General features: G+C 37.1%; 2 protein-coding genes across 4 annotated transcripts; both read right to left on the minus strand.

Moving 5' to 3' along the window:
* Positions 1-1198: 1198 nt before the first annotated feature.
* Positions 1199-6341, minus strand: snapc1a (small nuclear RNA activating complex, polypeptide 1a). 3 transcript variants are annotated; one of them, XM_082146881.1, is made up of 12 exons: positions 5436-6341; positions 4986-5132; positions 4764-4902; positions 3517-3676; positions 3259-3399; positions 3071-3172; positions 2755-2895; positions 2533-2580; positions 2371-2433; positions 1736-1865; positions 1582-1641; positions 1199-1447 (listed from the first exon to the last, which is right to left on the minus strand). In XM_082146881.1, the coding sequence occupies exons 2-12, from the start codon at positions 4993-4995 to the stop codon at positions 1413-1415; spliced, it is 1029 nt and encodes a 342-aa protein (XP_082003007.1). In that variant the 5' UTR covers positions 4996-5132; positions 5436-6341; the 3' UTR covers positions 1199-1412. The 3 variants fall into 3 exon arrangements, with proteins under 3 accessions (XP_082003007.1, XP_082003006.1, XP_082003008.1); XM_082146880.1 differs by having other exon boundaries at positions 3259-3676; XM_082146882.1 differs by lacking the exon at positions 4986-5132 and having other exon boundaries at positions 3259-3676; positions 4764-4936.
* Positions 6342-7508: 1167 nt separating this feature from the next.
* hif1ab (hypoxia inducible factor 1 subunit alpha b) lies at positions 7509-26813 on the minus strand. The gene is made up of 15 exons (XM_082146802.1): positions 26498-26813; positions 18320-18510; positions 14976-15121; positions 14801-14885; positions 14587-14696; positions 14065-14267; positions 13204-13310; positions 12894-13041; positions 12534-12790; positions 11262-11488; positions 11022-11144; positions 10602-10933; positions 10303-10390; positions 9921-10038; positions 7509-8904 (listed from the first exon to the last, which is right to left on the minus strand). Exons 1-15 carry the CDS (start codon positions 26527-26529, stop codon positions 8750-8752), a joined length of 2322 nt encoding a protein of 773 aa, XP_082002928.1. The 5' UTR covers positions 26530-26813; the 3' UTR covers positions 7509-8749.
* Positions 26814-27112: the final 299 nt, after the last annotated feature.

Below are 27112 nucleotides of genomic sequence, written 5' to 3' on the forward strand. Positions count from 1 at the left end.
ATATCGTCAATTTTTAACCTGTGCAACAGTATAAATTTAAAATTCACAAGTAACTTTTAAAAAAAAATCAAGAAACTGATGCATAAACAGAACAGGAATATAGCATAAAACAAGACAATTATTTCAACTTATAGGTCTAAATGAGTAAAGAGGTTCATTTGGATCATGAAATACCTCAATTTAGAATTACATTTTTTTAAACGTTTTTATTGATCAATTATCTTAAGAATAGAAAAAGGGAAAGGAAAATGTGGACAAAACTGATTACATTACTGTAAGTTACAACTACCTGCAGATCAAATTTGTTAAAGTTTTTAGGTTGAAATGCAGAATTAGTCAGATTCCTCATTTAGTAATAAGGTTTCTTGTGTACGCATGTCAAGTCAAGTCAAGTTTATTTGTATAGCGCTTTTCACAATACAGATTGTATCAAAGCAGCTTCACAGTATTCAATTTAAATAATACAACAAAGTTTGTTTCAAGAGGAATTTATTGATTGATAAAATTAAATTAAATATCCCCAAAATATCCACATGTCGAGGATATGTGTAAAGAGTAGTTCTGCTGACACTGGTACAACTGCATCTCATGGATGGTTTAAATAGACAAAGAGCAGCACTACACAACACTGGATTCAGACCTTTAACACTGCTTTCTCGTGCTGATTACAACATATGACTTTGTGGAGCACACCGGACACAGAGGGAGCTTTGTGGTCAGGGTTTCCCCTAAATTAATCGGATTTCATTTACCCTGTGGGACTATCATAGGTTACGTCTTGTGGCCACTGTAAGAGTGATGTCAAAGATGCTTAAATTAAAAAGAACCTCGGGTGCAGTGACGTTTTGAACATTTCTCCACTAGAGGGAGACTTTACACAGCTATTAATTTACTGGCAGTGTTGATAGATAAATGTAATATATATATTATATATATATATATATATATAATTTAAATGATTTGGCCGAAGCGTGTAACATGAAGAACATCAAGGCTTTCTAAAAATATAAACGCTAACCTGTGCTTTCTCAATATGAACATTGCATCTAGCTAAGCAAGAAAGCAGGAGATTTGTAAGCTGAATCATACCATAAATGCAATAAGAGGATGGTTAGATTTCTTTATTTTCTTTATTTATGTATACACACATGTAAATCTCTCATATATATATATATATATATATATATATATATATATATATATATATATATATATATATATATATATATAAAACAAGAGATAATGAAATGCTTTAGACTTCAAGTATTCAAATGATAAAATAAAACACTGGATTACATAATGCAATGTTTGACAACTTCTCAATTTAACATATAGATGGCTAGGATGAAAAATGTGCTGTTTTGTGCAATTTAACTGACACTTAATTAATGACTTATTGCAATATAGCCATTTCACCACTTGAATCTTCTCCGGTCTTTGCGTCTCACTGGAAGAGGAAAAACAAATACATCACGTAATATAATACACAAGTAATCAAGTAATATATACACAAGTTATATATAATATACACAAGTTAAATGTATCCCAGTAAATTTGACTGTTTATTGAAACTACACTTACATGCATTTTTGTCTTCCTCCATCACACTCAGAAGCCAGTCCTGTGTCTGTTCTGGCTCCCCTTTTTCAGACAAAATACATCATATCAGCACCAACTTCTGACCCAAAATTTGTTTGTTTTATATGTCTAAAAGAGGGCCTTAGCCAGTTCTGACCTGGTTTGCCAAAGTTTTGATAGGTTCTGGTCCTGAGGGATGGGGGTCTCCCTTTACGACCAGACAGGGCTTGAGTTCCAGAGCCTGATGTTACCATCTCAACCTTTCTGTGGCGCCTAGATTTTGTTCCCTTACCATGTGCCAAAGCCATGTCAAGAGAGAAACAACCCATTTTCTGTCTACAACATGAGTTTCCAAAGAGTTGACTGTACAGCCAAATAATTGAAACAAACAAACATACACATGATTAATATATATTTGTATTCTAAAAGTGATCTGAAAGGGGCTGTGAAAATGCAGTTTCACATTTTTATATATTTTCTGGAGGTTAGCGTGTCAAAAAAAAAAAGCTAAAAACAATATTTTCCCATCCACATTTTCACTCTGTCACACTTAACCTTGTCAGCAGTATCGCTCTTGTGATCGATGGACAGACAAGAGTTGTTAAGATGATTGATTTACATACTCATGCTAGGGGCAGTTTCAATTCCTGGTGTTTCAGAAGCGTGGAAAACAAAAACTCATGACCCCTTTAAACTGAACAATGACCTTAATGATGTCAATGTTTTGTGAGTACTGTCCTCAACTAAAGCAACAAGCAAAACAGTATTTGTAGCAACAAGAAAATCTCAAACCTTTGACACGTGACCATATGATTTGGACTTGATGGCGGCAAGCAGATCAGCTCTACTGGAGGACTGCAGAAACAATGCCACGATGTTTAATTTCCATAAATTCAGACACCTTTTTTGTATCCATATGAAAGGTGTCTTTATGTAAAGCAGGGTTTAACTCGCCTCTGATTTCTGAGTGGTTTCCTTTTTAGAGTCTGTATCCTTTGCAGCCTAAGTACAAATGAAATAATACACACTAGTAAGACAGTTAGGCCTATATAAACTGAACTAAAAAAAAAGCTCTTTTTCAAAAACAATAAAAAATAAATAATAAAAACACTTCAAGAAACGACATTCAGAAATGAACACTAGTCAATGCATAGTATTACAAGTCCACCAACTCACAGTGGTTTTGTGCTGCCACTGCTGGTACTCAAAAGTACATTTCCGAAGCAAATCTGTCAGGTTAAGCAGTGTCACTCCAGATGATGTGGGCACTGATGATTTCTTCAGTCTCTCATAATGACCGTGCACGTTTGCAATTTCCTGCATATCAAAAAAATACTTTTATATGTATTAATTTCAAATAATCAATTACTAATTATTTCAATCCTCCATTAATTTCAAATTATCTATATGACAAGAGATTACACAAGTCAGAACTGTTTTAAATAGAAAATAAATATTACAATAAAAACATTTCACTATACTAAATACTCACTCCTAGCATTTCAAAGGAAGCAAGTTCAGCCACTCTGTCCTTGCGGGCCCGAAACTCTTCGTTCACATCATGCTGAACCCGTTCGCTCGCTTCAAATGTCAGCTGCGAGTCAGTCACATTCAGAGAGTTTTCAGACACTGTTGGAAGATACACCCCAAAACACAATAGCAGAGGTAGAACATGCTGACCTTCTTGGGCATGGCAGTGAAATAAAAGGCCTTAGCTGACAAAAGCCTTTTTAAGATGTAAACAACATCCAAATGCTGACAACTTTTTGCCTCTGTGATAAGCTTCTGCACATCGTTCCAGTCCTTCAAAGCAATCCTGATCTGGGTAAAACAGACAATCAACTGTATGTTTCTCATATTCAGAAAAAAAAAATGTACAGGTAATGCTGAATCATCGAGCTTGATTAAAAAGAGTGAGACAATAGAGACATGGATCACCTTTTCCTTTGGCCAAACAAGTTGTGTATTGTAAAGGGCATAGATCATATACAGGCCTCCAACCCGAATTTGAAAGCTGTATGGGGGCAGAATGTATCTGTAGGCTATGGTGAAAGAGAGCCGCGTGAAGGATCTGTTCTCATGGTTGGAATGAGTTCCACTGATGAAAAAAACAAAACAAAAAAACAGGAGTGACCGAAAAACATGATTGATTACAGTAAAAACAAAGTCTAATTTATTCACTCTCATGTTTAAAAACTAGCCTATTATATCTCTTTTTCCTTCCAAATTAAAAGATAGTGCATAATGTCCTGGCTGATTTTATTTATTTTTTTGCATACAATGAAACTGAATGGAAACGGACTTCGCAAAAATGGAAAAAGACCCATTCAAATAGTCTGACAATATTCCAGGTTTTCCAATTCTGAAAGGTAATGAACACGCATAAAAAAAGTGTGCTTGCACACATTAAAATATGGGTCGTCAATTCTGACATCAATTATGATCAGTCATAAGACACAAAAGAACCAATGACAACTGACTTCAAATCAGTAAGAGTGGCTGAACTTCATTAATGCTGACAGAATCTGCTTGATCGAGTTTTTTTAATTTAGCTGATTTAAAAGGATAGTTCAGTCAAAAGTTAAAATTCTGACATTTACTCACCAACCTTTCATTCCAAACCTGCACGACTTTCTTCTGGGGAACATAAAATAAGATTTTTTGAGAAATGCCTCAGTATTTTTCCATTAAAATTAAGTCAGTGGTAGGCTAACCACAAACACTATTCAAAATATCTTCTTTTGTGTTCCCCAGAAGAAGAATTAAAGTCATACAGATTTGAAAATGATATTATGGCGTGTAAATATAACAATTTTCATTTTTTGGTGAAGTCTGTTCCTCACACACAATCGGGTGAATGAAATGTTAAATTCTCCTTTAGTTTTTTCTTCCAAAGACAACAAGTAACTTAGTGGTGTTTGGAAAAAAATGAGTATGAGTGAATGACAATTTTCATTGTTGGGTAAACCATTTAAGTGTGGCAAACATCTTAAAACATCATAGTGCCTGTACGGGTGACCTTTGGGGATTCAATAGCAGTGAATAAGTTAACAACCATACAAATACACGCCTGATTCGAAGATTTTGATAAGCAATAAGTCAATTTAATTATCTTTAAAACCACTTAACAATTAACGTTTAGTACAATAAATGTCGTAGTGCAGCGCTGTAAATGTGTGACTTACAAAAAAACACTAGAGAAGTCCATCTCCCTCCATATGGCAGAAAACTCCTCAAACCGAACCGTCTCGGTCTGCTGGAAGCGGCCCAGAAGCTCCTCGCAGTCACTTTTGAAAGGAGCCCAGTAGTACTCGCACTGCTTTTCTACTCAACCACACACTCACGTGAGAACCTAGCACTGATATCAAGCAACCATGTATGAAATCATATTATTTACACTAACTTACTCTGCGCCATCACCTCACGTCCTCGAACTTTCCTGTTCACAGAATGGTGATTATGTGAGTGCACCTGTGCGCGCGGTGATTTAACAACCGAGCAGGTGATATTGGGTGCGATCTGTTAGGCCTATAGCTTACGAATATGGTTCAAACCTGGAAAATATAATCAGAATATATTCATATGAATACACGTTGCTTGCAACATTAGGCCTATACAATAGCAATATTTTATTATAATGTATCCTATTGTTGCACATTAATAAGATCATGTGACACAGGCACGCTCTCATCACCCATTTTCTCACTCAATGAAAAAACAACGCGTAGAAAAGACTAGAGTAAGCCTACACTGACAACACGACAACAGGCAAGAGAGAGCAGGTTATTTTTGATATAGAACAAAATTTAAGCTTTCAAATTCTCTTAGTGTTATTACAAAATTCAAACAATAAATACCGTTTTGGCGCTCTTTGATGTGACGTGGGATCGATGTAGCGCCTCAGTTCAAGCGGCAGGTGTCGTGACTCGTGACCAATCTGTCCTCCTCTTAATTAGGCTACTACTGGTTATAGCACCAAATAAACATGAATGAACATGTTGAAAGATACATTTTACTGAAATGTATGTCTCATGTAATCGCTCAATCGGTGTTTCAACCGCGGAAAGGCGTGAATAAAACAGCTGGAGAACAAAATGTCACCTAAAGCCAATGACCAGCATGTTAGTTCGAAACTCTAGAGGAGCCTTTTGCTAAATATATGCACTATATTACATTCTGTTTATCATATTTTTAATCTTACATCATTAAAAAATATTATAAAATTATTATACCTGGAGGAAAGAGATTTACACTTTGATGAAAATCTCACCTTGTGAGAAGACAAATTGGGACCTGTCATTGTGGATGAGGTACAGGCTGTTGGACAGGAACAGGAACATGTCTAGTGAAAACACTGTTGCTGGTTTTGCATGGTACCTGCCCGTGTCAAAATACTCTGGAGGGCAGTATGCTCTTGTACTCAAATATTGACCGGTTTGGCAATGACCGAAAACTATCAATAGATTTCTTGATCAAATCATTTTCATTTCTGATCTTTAAACTATCACTCTAAAATGCCTGGTGTGATGACAAAGAATCATTGACCAAATGTAAAAGAGTCCCTCTAATTGAAGAATCGCCAATCAACACTAGAATAAAGGAATGTAGTGATATTTAAGAGCTTCAATTAAAAAAATTAAAGTGAATACCACCTCTTATTCTCCTCTCTCCCTGCATCCCTCTTTTCTCCTATCATCTACATTACCAGTCCTAATAGGCGTCTCATCAAGCGGATGAGGATGGTTCTCTGTTGTTTTGGTGGTAATTTTGCAACACATAGAGTATATAGGGTAACATGGGGGAAGATGACCCCATTTAAGAACAATGTGAATTTACTTTTAAACTGTAACATATTTAGATATAAATGTAGCATGTGAAGGATGATGATGCATCAGCCAATGTGTTATTATAGGAAATAAATAGAAACATTTGCTAATTTAGTGGCTATAACACAAAATGTAAAATATTAAGAGGGTTAAGATGAAACCCTCATCTTAAATTAAATAAAAAAATTAATCTGGGGGGTCAAACAAACTGTATTATAAAAATGGCCTTGTATGCAAAAAAAAAAAAAAAGGTTTCCAGTGCTTCTTACAATGGCTTCCAGCATATATTTACGCACGGGGGTAATTTCCTTTGGGGACAGGAAACCCCACTTTTTAAAATCCCGTTCGTGTTCAGATTTCATACCTGTTAGACGGGAAGGGCACAGGTAAATATTACATTTATTTTTGGGTTTATGTGAGGATTGTTTTAAGTTCACTTACATGTTGTTTCTACATTACAGCGGAAATTGAGTCTCACATTATTTAAATTTGATTTACACACAAAACATTATGGTGAACATTTTTGACTTTATAAAATGATTCTCTCAAGTCTTGGCAATCGGCCCCTATTAAACAATAAAGAAAGTAAGACATATATTTTTCTTATACGTTTAGTAGCCTACTGTATTCTTTTTGGCCGAATTTATCATTATAATCAACTTAATTATTTCCTGGATTTTGTATCACCATAGTCCCTAAAGGTATTTAAATGCAGGAAATGGGATTAAAATTGCGAAAAACTTTTTTTTTGCCTTTTTTAAAGTATGAAAACATTTCCCCCATTTTGTGTCCCCCCCACTCCTCAAACCAGTTACACCCTTGTATTTACGATTATAATATTTAAAAAATAAAACTTTTTTCCTTTTCTTAAACACAAAGAAAAACAATTTCATATTGTAAAATAAAGCTGTTTTACTGCTTAATGTAATAAAATAAATGTTTTAACTTTTTAACTTAAAAATAATAATTCAGAAAATGAAAGAATGTATTCAAGTCACATATGAATTACATTTTAATGTACTTCTGAATAACTTAATAGATCCAGATTTAAAATATATATATATATTATAAAGTGGTATGTCAATTGAAACATGCACCACAAAATTCTGGTCCACAATTGTCTTTTACTGATTTATGCAATAAACAATACATTTAGTGTTAAGAGAATTAAGGAGAAGACTGGAGACTGCAGAGATAATTGAACAGAAGATTACAATAACATAAAAAGAAAATGTCTTTCCTATTGAAAAACGAGATAAAAGGTCATAAAATACTTGCAGGACATTGTCAACAGGCTGAATTAATCTGAAAGCAAATGAAAACAAATATTGTCTTACTTAAAACTAAGCATTTGTGTTCTAATGCATTTTAAATACTTGTAAAACTGGGACAAATGATACATCAGCTTTGCATGATCTAAAACTGCTCTTGAAGCAGAAAAATGGTTACCAGCTATGACTTCTTGAAAGCATTAAGAATCTACCACATAGGGAACTAAACAGAAATAAAAATGAACACTAAAAATATAAAAATCTATTGCATAATTAAACTATAAATCTGTTTTAACCTCTTCAGGAGAAAACCCATCATGAGAACATCATACCATGATTGTAAATTCCCTTTTTTTTGTGCACATTCTCCATTACTTTGTCTCTTTTACAATTCATATGTGCTGTTCAAGGGAAAACTCAAAAGGTATGCAAGTAAATATCAATGCAATGAAAAGCAACACTCACAAACATACAACAGCGTTTAACCATTGAGCCTATGAGTGCACACACAGAGTTCTTACGTAACCGTTACATAACAAAACAGAGAAAAAATAAATTGTTCAATCTTTCATTAAAAGTACATATTTGTAAAAATGGTTTTGTATATTGCATGGACTGCTGGTATTCTGTCTTAAGAAAATAGATTATTGTGCGACTGTAGCTACAATACACACACTTTGGGGGGGATAAAACACAACGGGAGTTTTTTTTTTTTTTTTTTTGTGAAAGTAGGGAATCCAGAGTGAGTGTGTGACATTGCACGCATCGGTGTCGGGGCAAGTTGTGCATTTCACATTAAGGCTCTTAACTCTTGTGATGCCACTGTAAAGTTACATTACGCTTCTCTGTCTTGAGGCCCTCTACACACTGGGATGGATGGACTCCCTCTGGGCTCCTCTTCGCATCACTGACAGGATCAATATAAGGTGCAGGTCATTTATTACATTTTTAAAACACTGGGGTTTATAGAGAATAAATGGGGTTTGGAATAAAAGGAGACATATGGAGGCAGATTTCAGGGGTCAAGGGGCGAGAGAGGGATGCAATGTCCAGAATGGCTAAACACAGCAGAGTTCAGTTGACTTGGTCCAGAGCACGCAGGAGCTCCTCTCCCTGGAGCAGATGATGGCGGTCCTGCACAGGAGCGTTGACTTCGCAGTCATAACGAGTTAGCTGAGGCAGCCCGCCGCTGCTCTCCAGAGAACTGCACAACAGACGACTGGCCACATCTACAGTCAGAGGGGAAAGAATACAAACTGATTTACTGACAACTGGATTACAACACGCTAAGATTCAAAGAAAAATTCTCAAGTGCTACCTTCAAATAAAAAGTGGCATACTAAATATACGTCTTTTTTTTTCAACAAATATCTTAATATTTAAATCATGATCATGAATATGGCTTTCCTGTGTTTCTCACAATGGATTTCATCATCTTGGTTACACAATAGTGCTTTCGATAATATTTTGAAATATGTCATGTTTTTAATACATGCACTGTTTTTTTTGTTTTTTTTTTACCTACACGCATGTAAATAATTAAAGTGCATATTAAACCAGCGGGGCATATATTTATTTCATTGAATAGCAGCCTTTGTGAATTAATAACAGCACTATGCTGCCTATATTATGATCTAAATGGTTTTAATATATAGTGCAGCCTTAGAAAAAGGTCTAATGAGGCGGTTCATGGATTCCCGTCTGTGGAATTCGCCACTTCCGGTATTTTGCTTGTTACTCGACACTGGTAAATATCAATCGACTATTTTTTTTAAATCGACTACTCAAATTTAATCGAGGAATTGTGACAGCCCTACTTATAACTGTGTATACACACCAAAATAGTATTGTTTTTATTAGTAGAGCGCATTTAAAGTATTATAAATAATTTATCCATGCATTATTACTTTTTTTCAAATGTATGTGCACTCATAATCCTTAAATCAAAAATGTCAACCTCCCCTCCACCTCCTAATGACGTCGTTCTCTTCATGATGCATGTCTCGTGGAGGGTGGAGCTAAATATTCACCACAGCTGACTGCAGACTGGCAACTTCCTACGATCCAATAATTTCCCGAAGGACGAAATCAAGTCTCGCCCTACATTTTTTTTCTCATTCCAGAAGTCATTTTACTCTGATATATGTCACAATAGGGAAGAAAAGACTAATCGCAACTTCCTTTTCATGCCGACTTTAAAATTCCATCAAATAGATGGTACAATGATGATGGTCTCGTCACTCACCAGAGGGCAGTATAAGAATGGTTTTGTCCCCCCCGAGAACACTCGATCCTTTAACTTCTAAAACCTTTGCCCTTTTTCCAGGCTCGACAGCACTGTCCACACTCTGAAGCAAAGCACCCTGCGGGAAATTGTAGAGTGGCCATTAGCATGGGTGTTACAAAGAAAACAGATCTCAAAAAGATCACTTATTTGTCAGCCATGTTTCCTTTTAAGTTAAAAATATATTTAAAAAAATTTAATAAAAAAAACTGGAATGTATAGTGCATAAAACAATTAAATGTAATACAATATTAATATTAAAAATAATATTTAACAAAATAAAGTACTTTTATATATGCATCTTTACAAACAATCTATGTATAAAATCTAAAAACATACTGACCAGTCCAACAGCCTCAGAAAGAGATGTCACTTCCAGCTTTCTCTTACGTTGGACATTCTGGATGGCTAACATCTTTGGAGACAGCTCTCTGAGAAATTGGAGTAACGGACAGAAGATCAGATAATCTACAATTATTGTCATCAAAAAAATAAGTCCAAATCAAAGCTCTTACGCTCATAATAGAACTGTTTTGGCTGGACTCCAATCTACTTAAAGTTTAATACGGATCAGCTATCTGATCCCTGTGCAAATCGATTGTTAATGATGCCAGCAGGTAGTTGTGCCAACGAGAGCTTTACCTGTTATTGAGCTGATTGCTGCTCTGTGGGGTGGGGGATCGAGCCGGGGAAGCGTCCCGACTGCCGCTGAAGGGCGAGATGGGAGCGCTGCACACCTCCTGCAGCTGATGCAGAGGTGAAGGGGCCCGTGATGATGGCTCCTGCGTCACTGCTCTGCTGGGGGAAGAGGCTGGAGATGCTGGAGAGGGTAAGGGCTGGAACAGGGAGCTCATGGCTGAAACAGAGAGAGAGCTGGAGGGCAGCGGATCCAGTGGAGAGGGGGTGCGCAGCTGGAAGTCATCATCCATTGGGATGTATGGAGCCAGCATTTCTAGGTCGAGATCCCCCATGGCCTAGAGGTCACAGAAATGTGTGTTCTGAAGTTTATGCAAATGCATAAATGACCGCAGAGAGAGAGAGATATGGCAGATAAAGGTTTACCTGGGAGTTAAAGGGGGTCTTTGCCTCGGTATCAATAGCAAACAGTTTTTCAACCAGGTCCAGTTTGAATTCAGAACTGATGTCAGTGTCCACTTGGAAACCGTAATCCATGGGGCTGTTGGGCTAAGAACAACAAAAAAAACAGCTAAAGCAAATCTTTGAGAGACACAGAATCTCATTAGCCCTTAAAAATAAGCAATCATTTTGAAATGAATGAGAAAGTGTTTAATTAGTCTTTACCCCCGAGGAGATGAGTCCAGATGTGGAGAGTTTGTTTGTGGAGTCTGAAACACAATCAGAGGCAGAGCTGAAAGGGAAGTCCTCTGCTCCGGACTCTAGTTTGGACAGAACTGGGCTGGAGTCACTGGGTGTCAGAGCAGACAGACTGATGGGCAGTTTCTCACTGCTGGAGGGCAGCATGACATCATTGTAGAGGGGCACCTCCTTCAGCAGCTGCATCTCAGAGTCTGGAGGGAATTGAATACTCTTAATTATTATGGGCAGCACACCAAGGAATTGTGTGTATATTTATTATTTAATTTCTTACAACAATAAGATCATGAATCCATATTTCTCAAACAGCCTAAGAGGATTAGTTAATGTCTTTGTACATGTTTCTATCTTTAAAAGATTAAAAAGCTGTTGAGAAAACACATTTGGTTATGTAATGGTACACTACCATTCAAAAGGTTTGGGGTCAGGAAGATATTTTTTTTGGAAATAACTTGGACTTTTACACAGTTACAAAAGATTTCTATTTCGAATAAATGCTGTTCAATGTTTTCGAAATTGATAAGAAATTTTCTTGTGCACCAAACATCAACATATTAGATTTCTGAAGGATCATGTGATACTGAAGACTGGAGTAATAGCTGCGGAAAATTCAGCTTGGTCATCACAAGAGTTAATTACATTTTGAGTATATATTAAAATAGAAAACAGTTATTTTATTTAGATTAAAATAAATGTCATATTACTGTTTTATATTTATTTGACATAATATTACTGTCAAATAAATACAGCCTTGAGAATGCATAACTGCATAAGCAACTTATTTCAAAGACATCACAAATGTACATGTACACTTGTATATGTACACATGACTGTGTCAGGCACTGTTGGTCACCAACTAGCTGTCGATTGCAAATATGCGTTCTTCAAATTCTGGTTGTCTTACAGTACTTGTGGGCTGCACAAAGTAGCAAAACTCCAGCCTCCAGGTCACAAACCATATATCATTAATGTCATTTTATTTTGAATTACACTTTTTGTAACGCTAAAAACCAACATTGTGGAGGGGAAGCGTTCATACAAAATGCATGAATGTCATCTATGGCTAAACGAGATGAGAACCATGAATATAAATATAATAATAAACACTCGCTCTTTGCTCAAGTTGACTTGAACCGCCAGCTCTCAATAAAAGCGAATGACCTCCGATTATTGCAAGTTTGCTGTCAAAGTGAGCTTAATCTGTTCCATTTAAAAATGTAACCATCCATCAGAAAGTACCTGAGTTGTTGAAGTCCAAAGAGATGATGACGTCTCCTGCTGCAGGTGCCAACACAGTGAGGGCCTCAGGCTCCGCTTTTAGCTTCTCATAAAGGTCAGAGCTCTCCATGGGACACTTGAGGCTATCTGTCTTGAAGAGTTTGAGCATGTCCACCTCAGAGGCCTCATCTTTCATTTCCTGGCTCTCTTTCTCTACAGCCTTGGGCTCTGTCATGGTCTGCTGCAGGGACAGGACAACATCCCCCTCCACAATGCCACTGGATGGGACAGAACAGTAAAGTTAGAGATATGATCACAGACGCAATTTGGTCTCTATAAAAATGCTGATCCACTAAAAATGAAACAAAACTGGATCCGTACCTGAGAACGAAGTTGACGCAGACAATGCACTGTGGCTGTGAATTCTTGGGGTTGTAGATAACGGTGGCCTGAGTCTCCACCCAAACAAAACCACCTTTCTTAGCCATCATGCGGTACTGGCTTGTGGTAGCCTGGCCCTTTGCGAACACTGGGGAAAAAAATAACATTCTCCAATTAGAATTATTTCACAAGACATCTTTTGTAGCAGTTTTGCATGTTGAAGTAAACCTCTAACATGATCAGGTAGACATTGTCACCTGTACTAAATTAGTAAACTATGGCCAATAATTATCTAAATCCAGAAACTCACGGTTTTGATGCGTCTTGGTGAGGTGATCTGAATCCAGGGCATGATAGTATTCGTACACTGACCTGTTCAGCAGATCATCTGGCTCATATCCCATCAGCTCTGTGATCCTTTGGGAAAGAGTCAGATTGTGTGTGAATTAAGTAGCAACATACTAAAACATTTAATTGAATGGTTAGTTAATAGTTTTAGGTAAGAATAACAACAACACTGCTCAAAACAAAACAGTTCTACATTTCTAGCAACTCCGAAGCCGAGTCACTGTAACAGCTTCACAGTAAGCAGAGGCTTAAAATAAAACACTGGTTTCTGCCACTAGGTGGCGTTAATTACATTCGTAAAAGTACAGAATACAGGCTTTTGTTCTTTGGCATGCTTTGGCATGCAGGGGTGGTGGTGGCGCAATGGATAAGACACATGCCTTTGGTGTGAGAGACCTGGGTTCGAATCCACTGTGAGACACCAATGTGTCCCTGAGCAAGACACTTAACCCCTAGTTGCTCCAGAGGCGTGCGACCTCTGACATATATAGCAATTGTAAGTCGCTTTGGATAAAAAGCGTCAGCTAAATGAATAAATGTAAATGTAAATGTAAATGTAGACCAGTTCGGCAGCATTGCTTTTATTCAAAGAGATGTAAACAACTCGTTGGTACGCACAACATTCATTGCTACGTACAGATACCATCAAGGTAAACCCAAACACAAAAAGAAAAGACAAATGTGAAGTGGGGAAGGCAAAACCATTAACACGAAAACAAAATAAAGGGAAGAAAGAAAAGATGATGTCTGCCAATCTGTCCATCACCTAATCTGGGGGAAATTTGCTTGTAGTTTTGTAAGAGCATTACATCTCTCTGCTAACCTTTCATCACAGTACGAGAACTTCATGTCCAGAGTGTGACGGCTAAGGAAGGTCTTGCTGTCCAGAGGCACCTCGATGTTTGAGGGATGAGGAATGGGCTCACAGATGAGCACAAGGTAAGTCAGAGGGGGCTCTTTAAAGCCAGAGTCCTCCGAACTCTCGCTGCGCTCCTGCAAACGGACATGACCAGCGCAGTGAAGAACCTGTAGCAGGAGAGAGAAGGGCGAAACTATTGCAGTCCATTTATAGCAAGTCAGACATGCATAAAAATAATTTAAAGGATGCTCTATGCACCATAGGACTCAAGCCAGTTTCCTTCTTCCTTGTTACATTTTGTGTATTCTTGTAATGTCACCAAAATTAATGAACCATTTAAAATCAAGTCAGGGAAATACAATCTTATCTTCTAAAACAAATACCTAAAAATCTACCAGGAAAGGAGAAAGCTAAAGGGGAAAACCATATATAAGCTGTGGATACTAAGAGATTAGTGAGAAAACTGCATCAATTCAGACATCTCACCTTCCACGTAGCAGACTTGATATTGACAGTACGTCCTCTGCTAGTGAGAGTGCACTTCATACGCAGGAAGAAGCTGCGCTCTGTGTTTTGTTCCTTGGTCTTTTTGGATCCTAAACATGGACAAAAAAAATTCAGTTAATGCATTTTTTTTTATTAATCACTGATGCATTTATATGCAGAGATTTTTTTTTTTTTTTTTTCATGCGTGACTCACCTATCCTATGGACCAGCATCTCTCTCAACTCCTCATGGTCACATGGGTGTGAAAATTCAAAGACGCTGTGACCGGTCAGATCAAACTGAGAGTAAAGAGTGCAGAGATAGTTAGCTACACCATAAGCTTTAAATCTAAACAGCACAGACTAAAATGTAAACATCTGGCTAGCTACCTGTGTAAGGCCCATGCTCTTGCTGACATTCTCAGAGAGATAAACGATGTCTCCATCCTCAGATAGGACCATGAGGAAACCCTCCAGGGCCTTTAGATAAAAGCCATTCAACTGACTCTCCAGCTCATTTTCTTTCTCCGAGTCATCTGCACAGTCAAACAACAGCAAAGTCATAGTGGCACATCGTGCCTTTAGACACTCTCAGAAAATATGGCACCTTTACAGTTACAACAGCAGGATGCATAAAATGTACATACCAGTACTGTAATGCACCCTTGAGGGGAAGATAAGGTACATGTTAATACCTAAAGGGGGCACTATAGTACCTAGCATTAATATGTACTCTTGAGAAGTAGATAAATTACACAGAATCTAAAGGGTGCATACTGGTACTAATAGGCACCCGTACATAAGGCACATAATAGGGCAGTTTGTGGGGAAAAAATCGAATTGCATTATTTTGTGATAACTTACAATTTGGCAATAACAATAATTATTATTACAACTAAATAAAAAATATTAGACAATATCCTAATCATTTGTTAACATGTATTCACTACTTTAATGAGCTCATTGTTTACTGCCTTTAATGCAATATTGGCTGACTGTGTGATTTGTATATGTACATTTCTGAAATGCATAATTAGACCCAGTCACATATGATAGCAGATCACTCTAAATTGTAATGTAGACATGCATTTTCTATAAAGCTGCTTTGAAACTATGTATTGTGAAAAAAGTGCTATACAAAAAATGTGAATTGAAAATAAGAAATACTACTATTGTAATATTAATTACAATTAAAATAATTAAGTATTTAAAAAATGACATTAATAGTAATAATAATTATAAAAACTTTTTACAGTACAACTGTAAAATTACAATACTAATATTTACAGCTGTCTTAATTTCATTAAAAGCTTACCTAAAACAATAACACTTTACAATAAGGTCTCATTAGTTAACGTTAGTTCATGCATTAACACATTAACAATGAGCAAGAACTACATTTGCTGCAGAAGTTATTATTATTTGTTAAAGAATAATTCTGTTAAAATACAACTGCTAGTTAATGTTAGCTCAGATCCATTAAATAATAGTTACAACTTTTGATTTTAAGAAAGAGTTTCATAAATGTTGAAATTCAATTAACTAACATCAACAAATGCTCTAGAAGTATTTTTCATTGTCAGTTTATGTTAACTAATGAATTAACTAATGTTAAATAATGGTGCCTTATTGTAAAGTGTGATTGAACAATAAAATAATCAGAGTTTTATTCAATCAATATAGGGCATGTTGTCCAGATTAAAATGTCAAAATGTTTAAGTTTGAAAATAAATATGCCCACGTTAACAATATTGTGCATGTTCATTATCGTGATATATCGTATTACCGAATACCGGCACATTATACTCGACCCAAACTCAGAGCAGAAGCGGATGAGCAGCATTTACTGCAAACACAGTCTCTCTGAGACACTGAAAACACCAGATCATGAGCTAGTTGTGTGTAAAGGAACACAGTGCCGCCCTTCACTCTGGAACACGCAACGTGTATATTAGGGCTGAACGATTAATCGAAATCGAATCGCAATTGCGATTTGAAACGTTGCGATTAGCTAATCGCAAAAGGCTGCGATGTGTATGCGATATGAAAAATATGTTGCAGAGCAAAAGCATGACTGTCCTCTTTATGTGTCAGTCTTACTAACCAACTGAGGGAGCGCACCTCTGTTCTACCCCAAAGAAGCTAACCATCTACTGGATAGAAAGCAGTGTTAATTTCATTAACTAAATCTATGACAAAAGATGTTCGTTGACGACCTTTTTTTCCATGACTAAGACGAGACGACACCAACGTCATTAAACGATAACTGTGACTAAATAAACATGCAATATCGTTGACGAAAAAAGGCAAGACTAAATGTAGTTCAAAATAAAATCTTGACCAAAATCACTTGTTTTTGTCAGAAAAAACAAAACAAAAAAAGAGACTACAAAAAAATAACAGAAATTTTTAACAAGCCGCTAAGAGCATTCATGCTTGCGGTTGCCAGATTTCAACAATTTAAATCTCCCAATCAGAGCTTTTCTGTTAAAAGAACACGTTTTCTACCCGGTGTTTTACTAAATCTTTGCAATCTCGCAACCATGCGCACGCGCTCTCTCTCTACAATGCTGAAGCAGCGTGGATGATCTGAAAACACAGACAAACAAGTAACCTGCAGTTTAGCGATCTCCATTCTACATTTGAGATTTTCTACTTAAATGAAAGTGTCATTCAGTCGGTCTGTGCTCTGTCACGAGCTGCTTGCGCTGTTTGCAGCGACTAAATCTGTGTCGCTGCAAATCTGTTTCAGTGATGAACTGCCTTAAATCCTAACATGGATCTCGACTATAGCCTATTGATTGTGATTGTTGAATAACTGCACTTATGCAGCTCTGTATGACAATAAGTCTTTTTTGCTGTTGTTTTAATAGAAAAATATTAAACATTTACATTTTTGAGATAAGTTTCTTGTTTAACCAGTAGTTGTGATAAATCAGGAAACTAGATGAGGTCAAATAAATGTGTATGGGTTGACATTCTCTTGATTTGTGTTTATAGGTTAAAGTGCAATAATTCTGATGAAATACATTTCTCAAATGACAATAATCGTTATGCTTATAATTTTGAGCAAAATAATTGGGATTATCAATTTAACCATTATGCAGCAGGACGAAAATGTGACCAAGTTTTCATTGACGAAAACTAGACTAAACAAATACAGGACATGGTTGACGAAATATGATAACTAAAAAGTACATTTGAGACGGGACTAAGACTAAGTAAATAAAAAATAGCTGACAAAATGAACACTAACAGAAAGGTACACTGCATCTACTAGACTACAAGGTAGTGGAGAGGTCTAAAGTTAAAGGCATGTTGTACTCCTTTAATTTAGAGTGTGTGCTGTGAGAATATTGAGCTGCAGCTAGACTTTACAAAATTAAAACGCAAACCAAATCGCAATATCTGTCAGAAAAATCGCAATTAGATATTTTCCCCAAATCGCACAGCCCTAGTGTATATTTAATTAGATTGCAGTTTATAATCATGCTTGGCCATAATCATGATTTTGGTTTGATTTAGATTAATTATGCAGATATACATACCGTATATCTAAAAGGTACAAACTAGTACTATTATGCACCCTCTGAGGACTGCCCCAGTGACTGCAGATTGTACATATTTCCCTCCTTGCTTCATGTTTACAGTATCTCTAAGGTTTTGAATCCGTTTTGCATGCGGTGTAAACTTTATGCGCTTCTAGACACAAATATTCATATCAGCGAACTGACCAGAGATGAGCAGCTTCCTCATGCGCAGATAGCTGATGGCCAGCCTCATGATGGAGGCTTTGTCCAGGTGGGAGGTGACATTGTGTGGCAGGGGAAGCTGGTGCGCTAACTCGTAGAACACCTCGGACTCCTTTCCCCTGCGAGATCTCGCTGCATCCCTGGACTTCTCCTTCCTGCGCTCCGAGCTCACCCTGGAAAAATAAGGGAGGAGATTGTGGCATTAGTTTAGCTCTGTGTTTGTGAAAAGAGAGACATCCTGCGCTAATGCTTGAGGACAGCAACAAGGTCTACTTTTTTCAGAAATATCTCATTTGCATGGCGTCAAAACTTGCAGCGTCAAAGGAAAGCAGATAGTCTCAATGTGACTGGCTGGTGAAAGGATGTGGACACAGTGTGAAAGACACAGTTCCACCCCTTGGAGGTCAGCCAACGGTTGTAAATTTGTTGTGTCCGACAGTTTTCAGATTTCACAGCATAAACTTTTCGGTGCACTACAAAGAACAAACTTTAACATACAAACAAGCAACATCTGGTCTTACAAACAAGCAAGGTCAGGATTTGGACAATAAACAGTTAATGGCGAGAAAATAAACCCTTTCCTAACAAATAGGTCACCATGAAAAAGTTTCCTGCTAAAATTAGTGTGTATCTCATCATGATTTCTAAAGAAGCATATCTATTACCCTTGGGACCTACAAGACAGACTCCCACATATTTAATACGTGTTTCAGTTAAATGCAAGAATGAAGGGCTCTAAAAAACAAGCCAAACTATGGGCAACAAAGAGCAACTAGGCTATGTAATGCACACCCTTTAACAAAAGTTCCCTTACTGAATAAAACCCTCAGGTGTTCTTTCATGATTTATTGTTATAGAAAGTTGTTCACTGTTAACAAAAGCTGCCCATGACACTAAGGAAAATTGACTAAATCCCGAATAAACTCGTATTTTCTTAATTCTTTTAGAATTTCACATTCTTGGTCACATTTCACAAACTTGAAGTGGTTTAAACAGAGATAAAATAAAATAAAAAAAAGAGTCTATTAACACCTATTATCATAGATATAGAGTGGTGCAGGTATGATGTCACTTTGTATGCCAACCGGCAGTTAACATCACACTGGTTCCCTCGACAAAAACACAATAGGATTTTTTTGGATTATCGCAAAAAACAAGTTCTGTGATCAACAAAAGTTTAAAACTTGCACATTTTGTCCATCAAGATAATTTTCACAGATTAACACAACTTTCGAATTCTGAAGCATAAATGCATAAAAAGCTAAAGGTAGGCTATAAACAAACTACACCACGGTCGCTCTACTTCAATGTCATCACCAAGCTTCCAAAAAAAATTCCCAGAAAGTTTGAGTTAGAATAGTTCATATGAGCAAAAATATAAGCATAACGAGGCTGTAAAAGTGGACTGAGTTTACCTGTGTGATGACGTTTAATCTCCTCGGCGGTCTCTTTAGTCCCATTTAGATACTTGTTAGAAACCGCCTTTTTCAAGACACGTAACAGCTTTAAAAAAAAGTCACGAGTGGGTAATGCTGATGTATTTTATGTTATAGAATAAAACTTGAAAGTGTCTTGAGCTTGTGTTAACTAAAAACCCATTGACTTCGGGATGATGGAACCAGAAGTGCAAAAATGCTAACTTGCTTGCGTGTTATGGCCTACAAAGTTATGTCATACTTGCACCACTATTTTTATCTATCTCTTAAAGATATTAAGCATCAAACAAGCTTCAGATTAGATATGGAAACATTATTAAAGGTATGGTTCGGAGTAATTTCAACCTAGGGTCCTTTGTACCATGACCTTGAGCCAAACACCAAAGAAGCTTTTTCCTTTGGTCGAACATTATTAAAGTTAGAGCTTATTTAGAGATATCAACCGAATGGCTTAGTGCAGGCGCTAATGGATCCTATGATGTATCTCGTAAATTACCCCACTAATAATGCCCGGTATGGTACCAAACTTCTACAGTAGTACAAATAGGTTCTGTACTCATAAAACGAGGCATTGGAAAGTTTGAAAGTACATCAGGAGTTTATATAAATAACACTTGCCTGATGGCTTATGCTAAAGCAAACCCGGACGTCGAGGTCACTTCCGTGCTCTGGGAAAAGCCCGTAAAAGTCCTGGCAGAAAGCGATGCATAAGGATGTCGTGTAACGACGCCCAGTTCCAGGAATGCACTAATATTTTGATGGTAACAACTTAGTGTTAACTAATAATGGTTGCAAACTGGTATTACCAACAAAATATTAGTGCATTCCTGGAACTGGGCATCATTACAGCAAACGTTTTCAATTAATTCCCATGGAAGTTGATCTAATAATAGTCTAAAATACAGCGGAAGCTCTTAAATACGTCTTAAAGTATTTTTAAAAGTAGGCTACTGAATCAAAAAGAATTGTTCTGAATTTGCAAAAATGCTTCTGACTCTTACTGAAGACAAGCAAATAGTGAATTGACCAATGAGGTCTCTGTGCAACTGCCAACAAATCTACATAGGCCTATTCCCCATAAGAGCTCAAGGTCAAAGCAGCAATGAGAAACAATGAGCAGGCCTTGTGTCAAACTGTCAAAGCCAAGCAAAACAAAGGAAGGAAAACGGTTAAGACAGCCTAGTGACCTAGCAGGAAAAAAACATAATTTTGAGACAGAAGGCTCCCATCCTCCCTATCAAAGCGCTCTCTGAAGTAAAGCGGAAATCATTTGGCCAGAAACGGAGGAAAACCCTTGTGCACAGGGGTTGTTCATATGCGCATTTCATTGCAGTTTTCAGCCTGTTTGTGTCTGTGCGCAGTAAGTTCCATATATGGACTTCTTAATAATATATGTCTACATTTCTGACTGTTTTCAGAGTAGCTGGAAGACCCCTTTGGCAAAGGAAAGCTTTTTAATTTAACTGTAAATGCATAAGTAGTATGAGGTTGCATGGCTTTAAAACACAATAAGAAGAGAACAATACAAGAGTTTCCTTTGAAACGGGTGTTTCTCATCATGATGACAAGATGGCAAATAAAGCAAACTGATAATAACCTTACGTCATGTACTGAAAATGCATTTGTTGTTGATGCAAATTTAATTGGTTGTATTCTCTTTGTCTATTAGCAAAAGTAATCACCAGCTTCTTATGTTTATAATGACTGGTAAAACTTAATTGCCCGTTTGATTTCTTTTTTAATTATCTAAGTTTATGTAGTAATAAACCCAGTACATACACAGTACAAAGTACCTTACCCATGTGAATCGCAAGCCCATTATCAATCCTCTACAATGCGAGTAAATCACTCGCATATGCAGCTAAATTTTCATGCTAGGCAACTAAATAATGTCATCATTAGCCATTGGCTAATAAAATGTTAGATTTCACCCACCAGTGTTTGAGTTAGAAGCTAAGTGTAAGTTTAACACATATATTTTCACTCGCTGAACACTCTGACTGAGCACTTGAGTTTCGTACTATTCCAATTCATCTCGATGGATGCGCAGCATATTTGATGCAACGTTAAACTCTAGTGTGAATTTACGCACTACATGTAAATTATACTCTGTTGTATTTTCCTGTTAAAATAACTGAGTTCAGCCTTTAAAAGCAAGCAAAAGCCACTGCCAATTTCTTCGGTAGTGCGCGGAACTAACGCACAAATGGAAATCTCATTGGCTAGCACTCACCTATTACTGTCCCTGTTTTAATTTCAGCAAATCAGTTTGAGCGAACAGACAACGTGAGTGATTAATATTCATTAGCACTTCAGCTCATCAGACCGAGCGCATTTTATATTGTTATAAGTAATAGAATTGGTAGTAGTATTTTTTTTTTACAGAAACGCCACCGTCAGTCCTAAGTTCTATAAATCTGTTAAATCTGCTTCTGTTGCATAGAACTGATTAAAGAATAATACATTGTTATTTAATATTATTTTAATTTGTTCTGTCAAAATTAACACGTTAACGCATGAGAAAAAAAAAAATCGGTTTAACACGTTAAAAATATTTGACGCAGCATCCATATTTTTCTCCATCATCCTTTGGCTAGCATGTCAATATATGATCACGCTCTTATACATGCAAATGCTTTTGAATCATTCAAGCGCGATAAGACATAACTGATGGTAATGGGAAAACGTGCATCAATGCAACCTGTTTTTAGCTTTGCTTTATGTTACTAGCTCGTTACCGAATCAAACTCAATATATTTTAAACTTTACCAGTATCGATATGCTAGCTTGATAGTGAGTACTAACAGCCATGTTAGTTGTTTATATTCATAATGATAAAGTTAGGTATGTTATTACATGTGATTCTGACATGATGTCACTACATGCACTGCGCTCCTCTCCGCTCGGCGCTGGCAAACGCGTCCTCCAGCTGAGCAGTCGGCATCGCGCGTTAATAGCCCCTTTCACACAGTGCTTTGAACCCGGGATATTGCCGGCAAATTGCCAGAGCGCCTTCTGTGTGAAAGCAAACCCGACCCCGGATTTATGTCGGGATCGATGCCGTGTTGGGGACCTAGTAACATTGCCGTGTTCAGTCCCGGAACGCGCGCTGTGTGAACAAAAGCCGTAATAATGCCATGTCGTATGTGATGACGCTGAAGCCGGGATCGTTCGCCAGCTGTGAAACGGTCCGTAATGCGCAAGTTTATGATCGAATCAGAGAAAAAAATGCACAAGTATGGTTTCTCGAGAGAGATCGCAGCTCATAAGCAAACTTAAGACGCTGCTGAGTCACATCGATATCACGTGTCTTTACGGCATTTTTACGGATTGTGTGTGAACGCACTCTCTGATTCCGGAAAATCACTGGCAGTGTGAATGAACCAAAATCAAACGAACCCGGGTCAAATCCCGGGTCACTTTATCCGTGTATTTTCCGGAATCTCTGTGTGAAAGGGGCTCATGTGTTTTGGGGGCGTGGCTTTGGAAGGAGCCCAGAAGGGAGGGGGTGGGAGTGAATGGAATAAGTAGCTGTGTTTATTGCAGCCCTGAGAGGACTACAGACACTCGATTTTTATACTCTCTTTTTCAGAGTACTTACATTTTCATTATGTATTGGTATATAAAGACAGTTTAAACAAATTTGGGAGAAAGTTTTTTAGAAAAATCCTGCCTACCCTGCCTTTAAGCGAGTTTGTCATTGTACTGTTTTGTTGTTGTGTTTTTCATTAAAATGAATAATGAACCCACCATTCAAGCAATTGACGCTCCCGAATTGCCGCTAATAAAATCCGCACGGGAGTTCATTATGGTGCGTGTCCACTGGTGTGAAGTGAGCAGAGCAAGCGTTTTCAGTTCATTCCTATGGAAGTTCCAAGGAATTAGCGTAATTGAAAACTTAATTGAAACTCGCTCTGCGCCAGTGGACACGAACCGTACAGTAAAAGCGAGGAGGAAAAAGAGGGGAAAACTCCTCACCATCACATCTCTAACTTGGATCAAGAAAGGACCTCGAGCTGGGACTCGAACTCAGGTTGCCCGAAGCACACCCGAACTCTCTCGAAGCACTGCCTACAAGACTATCAGCTCTGACAGTCAGAACATATTTAGGCTAAATGTTATAATAAAAAATAATTTAAAAAGTCAGAATTGCGAGATATAAACTGGCACACCTGAGAAAAAAAATCTGAATTAATTGAGAGAAATAAACTGGCATTTCTGAGAAAAAAGTCAGAATTGTGAGGTGTAAATTGCCAATTGTGAAGAAAAATGTCAAAATTACTGACTAGTTTGTATGGAAGATACAGTTTTGCACGCCCTAACTGCTCAGCATAGTAGGCCTACATGGTGTGTAATGTATATATGGCCTAATCCTACCATATAAGAACAGGGCTTCTTGAGCTCCTAAAAATACCTTGTTGACCACTGATCAGTAAACCAAAATTGATGCCAGTCTAAAAGGTGGTCTGTTTTATGGCACGATTCCCAGGCTAATTGGATTCATATAGATCACATACAAGGCCTTGAGACACAATGACTGAATCAATAGACATCCCCTTGACCCGAGGATTTTAAAAACACGCAAAAATATGGCTGGGCGATATGGCCAAAGAAATTATTGTTTATACAAGTAATAAATACAAGTAATAAATACAAGTAAAAAAAAGTAATAAATTAACATTATTTCTAACATTTATCGAACTCATGTTATCGTTTTATCGAGGAAAATTACATCACGATAATAATTATCGTTTTAATGCCCAGTCCTTCTCCAAAACAAGAAAATATGATAAGAGGGACCCATTTTAACATTCAAACTGATAGAGCACTTGCAGCTGTCTTGCCACAAGACTGGGCAGGAAGTTGCATTGACGTCAATGCTGGGAGTGATTAAGATTTGAGAGAAGAGCATGTAGTTGCTTGAACTTGGATGCCAACCAAATTTATTACAGGAAAATATTGCCACTGCAAACAAGGTATTACTCACTTTATATGGGGCCTATCACACTATATTGTTTTAACTAAAAATAAAAAATGAGATTATGTTCAAAATCTGGGTAAGATTCATATGGTCAAATTGACACTAATGGGCTTGAATACAATTCACCAAAAATCACATTATGACAAAAAAAAAAACACAGCAAATCTTTAACATTAATATTCCTTCACACATTACAAACATTTTTTTTATAATATAATAATAATAATATAATTAATATTAGCCTATAAACAGCACTGTAACTACTTTTGAACTTAAAAAAAACAAAACAGTTTAACATTTTAAACAGAAGTATGTAAAAGCCGTTCTGTGTGCTTTCCTGAAGCTCAAACAATAGAGCAAGGTGTGCAAGCAATACCAAGATCATGAGAAGTCCAACAAACTGAATGATTCTGTATGAGCTGCTAAAAATGTACGCCTTCAATGCAATGCAGTGTAAGTTTCATTGGATTAAAGCATCTTCCAAATGAATAAAATATAAAAAGGGTAGATATGAAAGACTAAAAAACAAAATATATCCCCCAAAAAAGTTTATTATGGGTCAGTACAGTTGGATCTAAACTGGATATAATAGAAATGTTGTACACCCATTCCACAACACATCAAAGTGTTGACACTTTGCTAATGAACCTAAATGAGGAAAAGTAACAATATTATATCTATATAAATTATACATTTATCAACCAGTAACGTTACTTCTAAAAAATCAAAAAGGGTCAAATTGACACCATAACATAAAATAAATGGTGGCACACTCTGACTGTATCTTAGCTTAACTACAGTGCCAGTCTAATTCTTCCTGTGAATTCATTAGTACAGAAAAACCAAGCAACTATTTCCAGACTTAGCAATGAGAACACTTCTTTCCATCTCATCTAAACTTTGAGCCCACACTGATGACAGGCCTGACAAATAATAAGACACTGTCAGCAGAATCCAAGGATGAATTCCAGCTTCCAGTCCTATATCAACAAATCTGCCAGACGAACTGGCTGAACGAGGGCAACGAGTTAGTGTGACCCGTGGGGTCAAGTGGTTTGAGGGGTGAAGAAGGGATCAGTCATATTACTAGCACATGGCTCTTTTATCTCACAAATATACGACATCAAAACATTCAGAGCTTAGGTACACAATACCAGAATACCAAGTACAAACCACTGAATTAAGAACAAAGATTATACCATTTAACTCCACTATTATAATAGACGTAAGAGTTAACGTTACAGCTGTCTGATCATTTCACTATGGAAAAAGAAGCGCAGTAACTTATGTATTTTGTGCTTATTGCAAGCATTCATTTGACATATAATCAGTTTGTTTATGCACTCCCATTGAAACTGAAGTATGTCTATACTACTATAAACTGTTTATAGCGGTTTAAGCCATAAATCAGTGGAAGTTTAAGTTAGCATACCGCTAGTTTCATAGCCTATTTCCACAGACACTTTGCTACCTCAAATAAAGCCAAATATTACGTTACAAAGCAAAAAATATCACTCTTTTTATTGTTTGTAAAAAATATCTAATAGGCTTTTAAACACAAATAGCCGGTATGAGCGCTTTAAACTTGCTCGTAAATGTTTGGTTTGCCATCCAACACAAAATGGCGACACATCGGTATGACGGGGGGGATGAAGATCTTTCTGTCTGTTTACTACATAACGTTAGACATAACAAAATCCGCTCAGCAAGCACTTTCTATAAAACAGAAACGGGAATCCCTACCTTTTCTTTTCAGTGACAACTCCAGTATCCATTCCTGGGTAAAACCACTCAGTATGTGTTAGGTTTTTCCAAACCGCGAGGCCAGAAAATCAAGGACGTGGCCACCTCTTGTTAACAAATAAAAATGTTTCTAAAAGAAACCGAGCAAACGCGATAAAATTATCCGATTCAAGTGCGGTGTGGTGTGTTGAAAGCGTCAGAACGGTAGAGATCAACCCTCCGGTTCGCTGAAGGTCAAATCATTTGTCTGGCACCCAATCGGTGCAGCTTCAAGTCGGTACAAAGAGTTAGCCGTGCCTCCTACTACTCTCTATGTGGCCCGCGCGTTCACGGTGACGGGAGCGCGCACAGACGTCGGTGTCGCGTCAAAAACTCTTTCACACCGATGGGGCATCAATCCAACCAGCAGTTCTGTCGACCCCCACGCTGTGATGTAATCACCACTATTGATTTGACCACAGATCGAGTAAATTAAAATGATTTGCTTATCCTACAACCAAGGTTTTTTTCTTTCTTGTCCAGGTAATGGTGTGTTGTTTAGTATAAAACGTCTAATATTTTATTATAATTTTTTGAGATTAGCAAGAAGACCTAAACATTGCCTGCAACCACACA

This window comes from Leuciscus leuciscus (genome assembly GCF_965113295.1).
Source record: "Leuciscus leuciscus genome assembly, chromosome: 19".
Lineage (NCBI taxonomy): Eukaryota > Metazoa > Chordata > Actinopteri > Cypriniformes > Leuciscidae > Leuciscus > Leuciscus leuciscus.